The 8,425-nt window shown below is 40.3% G+C and overlaps 1 protein-coding gene across 1 annotated transcript in view; it reads right to left on the reverse strand.

Moving 5' to 3' along the window:
* Positions 1 to 8,425, reverse strand: part of LOC112147800 (receptor-type tyrosine-protein phosphatase S) — a gene marked incomplete in the record, with an annotated part of 91,502 nt that overhangs the window by 55,905 nt on the left and 27,172 nt on the right. The window contains 1 exon segment of the mRNA XM_036216205.1: positions 7,017 to 7,158. Coding sequence (XP_036072098.1) covers positions 7,017 to 7,158 — 142 coding nt within the window.

The following is an 8,425-nucleotide window of genomic DNA, read 5'->3' on the forward strand; positions in this document are numbered from 1 at the left end:
ATTTTTTTAGAATAAAGTTGTAAAGTTTAAAATGTAAACTTTTGTTCTAATAATTTTACGAGTAAATTTTTGTCTTTTTCCTCAAAGTTCTAAGACTTCATTCCCATTTAGGCTTAACTTATTTTTCTTTCATAATGCTTTGTTGTAATTAAACACTGATCACATTTTCCTTTTCATATCTGCCTAAACCAGAGACTTTTCCATCAGTGCATAGCTATTCGAACCCAATACTGCTTATAAAATTACAACATAACTCCTTAGAAGTGTAACTTTATTAACACTAAGCTGGTCAAAAAAGCATGAAGTTTGGGGCGACATTGAATGTTCCTTGTCATGGTCCTTAATCCACCTCAGCTCATGTCACTGTGGGGTTAAAGAATCAAGAGAAGAGTCTGGATTTCCTGTTGCTGTTCACTGTCAAACTCATTTCATTTGTAGCATAACAGTCTCTGAATAACCTCGTTAAGTTCAACGAACTCTGCAAACAGATGGACAAGCTGACATTATCCAGATGTTGCATATTTAAAGAACTGGAAATGTTCCCAAGTCCTATCCCAGAAGAAGAAGAGTTCCTGCGGGAATACGTGACCTGAGAGAGCTCACGTCCGCACATGGATGTTGGGAACATCTTTAGAAAGTCGTCCTGTGGAGCTATGTGATCAGTCAGCAGGCGCTGAGAGGAGCGTCCACATGTGCAGTCTGTTTAACATTTGCTGTTGTGTAAACCAGCAAAGTGAATCTGGTGGCCTGTTCTTATAAAAGACAGATAAATGGAGCACTCTAGCAGGAATTGTAGCAGTAAACTCTGCACTCTGGGCTGAACAGCAGGCAGTTACGGTGGACTCTTAAGCACAGTTTGCTGGAGCAGAGGACGGGAAGCTACAGGTATTCTGCCAGGTTCCTGGATGACTAAGCGACCGCTTGAAATAGATACTGCGGGCATGGCCTTGATCGCACTTTTCACAAAATGAATCATTTATCAAACACAAACACTGCTGCACAAAAGTCAAGCTTATTTTTCATCTCCTGGTTAAATTGATAAAACAGCCCATGGAAAAATGCACCATTTTTATCCAAACACAACGTGTGTCAACAGGGTTTTGGGGAACATTGGCAAGCATTGCTGCAGCATTATTCCGCGGAGCATTGTGTGTGTATTTGCGCGCATGACGAGGTTGCGAGTGTACATTTTGGCCTGGTTATGTTTGCAGAAGGGCAATCAGGCCTGGTGCCCAAAAGCAGTCAGCTGAGCCAACCAGATCTGGGCAAACAAACAATTTGTGTGTCCGCGCGCTCAGATGCACCACGAGTAAAGAGGAAAAACACACCCAAAGAGATAAACACATAATGCAAAGGATGCAAACAAACAAACGTCAATCCAGATTTTTTTTTCTAACTCTTGTATCTCTTTGTATTTTCCTCCTACACACACAAAGTCATTTCTCTCCTACATTGCACATATTCCACCCTGCTCAAAACAGGTTGCTTATTCACATTTCAGAGGAAAATGGCAAAGAAGGCAGCAGAAAAGCTGATCTCATTCAGCCTGATATGGGATTAATCTGCCAGCACACGGCAGTCTTCAGAGACTGTAATGCACCGACTCCCAGAGACTTCAGGAGGCCTGAAAGGGAGCACTTTAAATGCTAATAGAACTTTATGATAATAGATCACACCACAATGCAAATTCAAGCTCAACATCATGGATCAATCACACCCAAAAAAAAAAAAAAAAAGAGCCCCACGTGTCCTTTTCTGTCTATTTTTTATCATCAGAGACACAAAGAAGCATGTAGAACAGGCGAGGAGAATGGAAAGGAAAGCAGAGAATGGATGGAAAGTGAAGCTGAGGGCATGTGATGAAAAAGACAGTTCTCCACTCAAGTAGCATAATCCTCTTGCAGGCTGAGTTTATACTTTCAGTTGTTTCAGAGTGAAATGCTGCTTGAGCCGCAGGCCTGCCGAAGCAGCCAACGCCTGCGGGGAATCACTGATCTGACTGTTGTTCGTGTGAAGGGTGGTTGCGGCGCATAGCTCCTGCTCTTCCGCGCTCTCATCCTCCACCATTCCTCACTTCCTTTTCTCCAACAAAATGGGACACCGGGAGGTGAACATAATCGGGATTACGCTGCAAAAAAGCCAGGCGCACAAACACGCAGATAAAGGCGCACTCGCACCCGCAGAAAAAAATAAATAAAGAATTGGTGTATTAATTCAGGCACAAACACTGAAGGTCATGCACGCACACTAATATGCAGAGCCGCAGTAATGAGAATCTCTCGCCCACCAGAGGTTTTCAGATGTGCGGAAGTGCAGATATATATTCCTGTCTCATGAAGGCACGACAACAGAACTGCAGCCTCTACCAAAATGAGGCATTTGGAAAAAAGAAAAGAGTCGAGACGGATGACGTCGGGGCCGAAGATAATGAAAAGATGAATAAAACAAAGGAGGAAAAATTAGGAATAGATGCAGAAAAGATGAGGATTGAAGCATAATCTTGACCATAACCTGCTGGATCACATCCCCTCACACATAATAGAAGTCTGTCAACCATTGAAAGAAGAAAAAAACCCAAAACGCGTCAGACTTTTCAGTTAGGAGTGGAGAACAGTGTGGAGCGTTAATGGAAAGCCTCCCGTCTCCTCCTGTGGTCGGTGATGCTTTTTTCTACAGAACCATAAACAAAAAGCAAGGAAAACTTACCCAAGCGGAATTTCACTTTTCTGCACTTAGCAGCATTCTTGGATGACATGATCTATTCTGCAGTTCTCTGCTCAGCCTACAGGCTGCAGTGAGGAGAGCTGCTGCTAAACAGGCTTAGCACTTCTCAAAAATGGATGTGTCAGGTGGGAGGATGTGTTTATACATCTATTTATCCTATATTGTCATATTTTCTATTATAGCCTCTTCATTGTAATGTAGCTTTTAGCATAGCTTTTGATCATCTTTAATTAGAATATTGTGATTTTGTGGTTTAAATCCCATCCACCTTTTTTCAGTTTCAAGACAGATCACATTCCTTCTCCATTTCCTTTGCACCCTTTTTTGTTAGCAATATTTAATTTTGGCCCTCTCACTTCCACTTTGCACTGCAGACTTCCTCTTCTAATTTTGTTTTGTCTATAAAAATGGACTTCTGGCTGTTTTATGCATCTGTGTCCTGATTTCAAAATCATCACAAAAAGGGAACATTTGACATGGCTCATCCATGAGGAGCCTTTCGGAAGCTCCAATCAGGTTAATTAGTTAAAGCAAATGACCTTAAACTAATTAAATTTACAAAAATAGAACGATTTTACTGTAATATATTTTAATAACTCAGAAAAATTGTATGTAAAATTTGAATTGAAAGAAGAATCAGATTCCATCTTTAAACTGTAACATAAAAACAAGGAATAAATAAAAAAGTGAAGTATTTCCTTTCTATAATGATAAGCAAAAAATTATTAAATTAAAAAAATGCATTTTTAAATGTAATTACATACAAGTACAGCACCAAACTGATCTGCTGGATCTTGGCTGGCTAGCTTCATGCGTTCCCGTATGACAGAAGCAGCTGACAAAGTCTGTCAAAAAGAGGGTGACAAATTTCAATGATGTAAACATCACAAATAGTAAACAGCATAATCGCGGGATCTCTGGCTGCAGACACACCGTCTGTCCATTCTGATTCAGGGAAATATTTAACCGTAGTCAAACGCCTCTGAATCTGATTAAGCATATCTTCATCTGCTGATGTCCTGCGCCCCACTCACCCATCCCTCTGTGCTCACAGACGGGAATGAAGTTAGCTACACCCATTTAAGTACATGTTTGTAAAATGTGTACATGTTTTTACCATGTCATTAGATGAAGACAGAACTCTAATTTAGAAACAGTGGACTGTTTCTGCCTTTTCTTTTTTCTCTTGTTACATTTGTACTTTTTTTATCTAGGGCTTCGATAAATCAGCTAGTAGCCAACAAAGATTTCTTCCAATTAGTGTCATCAATGTAGTGCAGCTCTGACTAAACAAATTCGATGAATGCATCAGCGAGCCTGCAGCAAACTGTAACACGATGAGGGGATTAAAGAGTCTTTCCTGTGTTTGAGTTATTAGTTAATTATTTTAGTGGTAAATAAAAGCATCAAACTGCAAGTTTGACCTTTTTTTTACTTAAATTGCTTCCCTACCCCTCTGACTCCCCCCTATTGCTCCAGTTGTAGGAGCATTTGAAGCTGTTTAGTTGTCCAAAAGGGTTTTTTTTTTTTTTCTTAAGGAGGAGCCGTAGGGACTTAGAGCTGGCTATCCCTCCCCCCGTCCAGCTTGTGGCACGGCGGGGGGAGGGATAGCCAGCTCTAAGTCCCTCCCCCATTGAGCTTGTGGCGTGGAAAAGAAACGCATTTCTTCACATTTGAGTGCTCTGAAGCACAGACGTTTACAATGTAAGTAAAGACTTTTTGTTTTTGCATTATAAAACCGATGTTGCTGTGTATTTTCCGAGCACTGGTAGCTAACATAGATGACTTTTGATGATGTCATCCAACAGCAGTAATAAAGTCTGAGCAGCCAATAAGAGCATAAAAACATAACGCAAATTTAACAAAATACATAAATAACAAAAAAATTAGTAATTTTGATGTATTAAAACAACCCCAAATTATAAATACATAAAAAAGGGAAAAGGCACTAGATTAAATAGTTTCATAGCATTTTTATTGTCTAGTCTTTGAAAAGATTGAATTAAATAATTCAAATCGTTTCTGAAAAACAAAAAGTTGGGCATATTTTTTTTAAAAAGCACACACATTTGTGAATGAAAAATTTCCCTAAAATATCAAAATTGTTGAACAAAAACTGTACAACCAAATATAATGTTAATATAAATAAATGAAGGCATTTTGTTTTTTGTTGAAATCTATTTGTATAAGTCCTTCTAAGACATATTAACTAATTCATAAAAGAGGTGTCTCTGAGTTTCAAAATCATCAAACAGTAGTAACGTCCGAATTTTAAGACATTATTTTTTCCATATCTCTCCGCATGAAGGGATAAATGTAGGGATACGGAGATGCTGTTGGAATAGGGATTCAGATTTAACCTGTGTCTCTATAAAGAAAACAAGCTGCGGACACACTGGCCATGTGCCGTGCATCCAAAAACACGCCTAAGAGAAATGAACACTCATGGTGTTCACACCAGACAAACAGGGAGGGGCTTCTTCTTTTACTCTTTACTGGCCTATTTTTTCCACAGTAAAAAGAGGTTTGGTGCAGGATATCGAAGAAAAATTTTTGCTCCAGACTTTTTCTTTCACAGGTCTTTTCCGATGTGAGAAATTCTTGGTGTCATAGAATTCCAGACAGACACAAACTACAATTTATGATTCCTCCTCCAAGATCAATTTTCAAACATTTGGCACTTGTGTGTTTTGAAAAGGACACTACCCGTACATCACTACCAATTTCGAGTCCCTGGCTGGTCAAAGTTTGACCTGGTTTAAATTCAAATGTGCATTCGACGGTTGTGTAGTTTGGACGTAGAGCCCAAAAACTATCGTATAAACTTCCATAGTGATGTGTGAACATGAAAGCTTGAAACTCATATCTACATGCATTTGCAGGGACTTTTCATTGGAAGTGTGGGTTGTCAAGGGCGGAGTGAACGCAGCTTGAGGCTTAAAAATGAGATGTTTGTATTGGTCTTGACCAATCGAGGAATTTTTAGATTGTGACAATCACGAATGTTCAAACCTGGGTTGATAGGTCTTGCTTTTAGCACATAGCCTTTAATTGTGACCTGGGAAAACTAAATTCTGTTTATTATTGACTACCGGATTTCGTATTGGTCATTTTTTTTACTTTGTTGTTAAAAGAAATTGCATTTTTGGAAATCGAGAAAAATCAAATTTTGTGCTTCTCTAATTTATTCTATCAAATACATCTTTTTTGCTGCCAGAAATACCAGAAACTGATTTTTTTTACATTTTGTTTTTCCTGATTCCACAACTTTTAGACAATGAATCAAAAATACTCGACCAAGTCCATTTTTCCCCTCCTACTAATGTAAGTAATTATTTGGATGACAATTCTGCTTGAGTGATAATACGAGAGGGTAAAGCCCCTCCTGAGTACAGTTTTTGGAAACTCTAGCCGTCTCTGCTGAGAGGATGGAAACATAATTAAGAGCAGACCTCAGCGACAGAGAAGCTAACACAACTGGAGGAGGACACACAACCAGTCACACACTGGGAGTTTCACCCATGAGATCTCGTTTCTGTGGTAATGTGCTTTAGATTGGGGCTGTGACGGGTCGGTTAACAGATGGACGGGAGTCTATTCCCGGAGTTACAAACCTCCTGCTTACCACGCAGCCCCTGGCTTCTCCACAATCCACATCAATCTTCTCCATCCCGCACACCCCTCCTCCAGCTTCTCCTCCCGCTTAATTCACCTGCACCTCCTCACCTGCTGCACCCGAGCGTTTCCTCTCCTCCCAAATCCCTTGTAATAAAAGGTTATTTAAAAAAAAAAAAACTTAAACCTATTCTTATAAATTTCTTCGTTAAGCATCGGTCTGAGCAGCCATCGTCTTTTCCTTTATCCCTTCCAGCTGTGCTGGGCGTGCAGCCAGTTCTCACATCTCAAGCTGCCTGCTGCAACTTAAGCTCATAACATGTTGAAGCGCAACATTTGATAGGTTTCCTCCCAAAGAGACAGTCAACATTAGATTAACACCCTCAATCTGGCCAGGAAGTGCAATGATTACAGCAAGCCGAAACACTGAAATACCCCAGAGCTAGCATGGTGTCTGGCCCACTCTGTGGCCAGATCACGCTCTGTTGCACTCAGGAGGACTATAAAAAGAACAGTTCACTGCAGACCGCTTTGCAGAGAGGGTGTGGCTTTGCTCTATTGTCATATCTACAACCGACAGCCCAGTGAAGCAGGAATGATGGCTGAAGCAAGCAAGGCACACGTGAAGGAAAAAGCATGTCTCAGGCCGTTTGTGCTTGTGTGTCTCTGCGCCTTACCTCTCATGATGGACAGCTTGGAAGTGACAGACACCTCCCCTTCGCTGTTGCGTGCCACACACTCGTAGACGTTCTCGTCTCGAGGAGCTCTGAGCGGCTGGATCCTCAGCACGGCGCCCGCACCATCATCAAACTCTATCGTCTGGACAGACAGAACCACAGCGAGGCGGCGAGTCACAGCAGTGGAAACGAACAACCTGCTCATGTTGCATAATAAGTATTGACTTAATTGATTAATCGATTAGGACAATCAAACCACATTGAGACTTTGCCATTATAAAATCACATCAAAAGGAAAAAAAACTAATTATATCTATACTTGAAAATACCATTTTGATTGAGGTATAGTATGTTTATTTAACTATAACACAAAAACAACCAACAAAATTTGATCAAGACACAGTAGAGTAGAAGGTAGAGTGTGTGTATAGAAAAACACTTTGAATTTAACAAAGACTTATGACCATATAGTGTGATATAATGTCCCAAAAATGTTATATTATTTTGATGTAGGAAAACAACAGTGGGCTGAACTTTAGAAAACTTAAATCTGAATGGATTTATCATTAATTTTCCTTTAGTTGCTTGTTTGTTTGTACACATCTTGCAAGAAATACAAGGAATATGAAAAAGTTCACCTTAACTGTTCAGTACCAGGTATTTATATCTGAGTTACACTGGCTGAATTTTTGCCTAAAGATGGCCTGGATTGATTGTAGGCAATTGATATGGATGGCCGCTGTCCGGAGACATTTACACATCTTCCAATCAAAGTGTCTGCCAGCCAGCGATTCTGTCTGCCACCAACTTGCGGTCCCCCACCCCGTTTCGTAATGGCGTCATGTCTATCTGTCACTGGACTGCCACCGGGCAACCTCAAAATGGCCCAGCCTGCTACTTTTTCAGCTTTTAGAGTAAAATTGTCCAGTCACTCTAAATTTGAAGTTTTTCTTTTAACCTCCGTGGCCAACGCACAGAATACAACCTCTCAATTACAAATGCTGCCAAGATCGATTGTATGGCAAACCTTTTTATCATTAAATCGATATCCTTAATATATAAGGCTGTTTTGAGCCTAACAATCTCTATACATTTAAAACAATATTTATAATCAGGGACTCCCAGGCCAAGGGCACACTCCTTTGACCGAACCAAAATAATCTGCTGAAGGTGCGATAAGCAGAGCCCGTTGTCATGGAAACCTACATTCCTCCCCTCTGTATGACCCTTTCCCTAGATTTTCATTTCACTTGTACTTCAATCTATGTTGTTCTACTGTGACACAAAGATTCTTGATTTTTGACATCATTCATGTACCCTCCTCATGTGGTTTTTCTGGGCGATTCGTGCTGCCAGATTTGCGGCCCAATATGTCTTGTATGTGTTGCCCACCACAATCAATTTCCCTT

The sequence above is a fragment of the Oryzias melastigma genome, linkage group LG17, assembly GCF_002922805.2.
Source record: "Oryzias melastigma strain HK-1 linkage group LG17, ASM292280v2, whole genome shotgun sequence".
Taxonomy (NCBI): domain Eukaryota; kingdom Metazoa; phylum Chordata; class Actinopteri; order Beloniformes; family Adrianichthyidae; genus Oryzias; species Oryzias melastigma.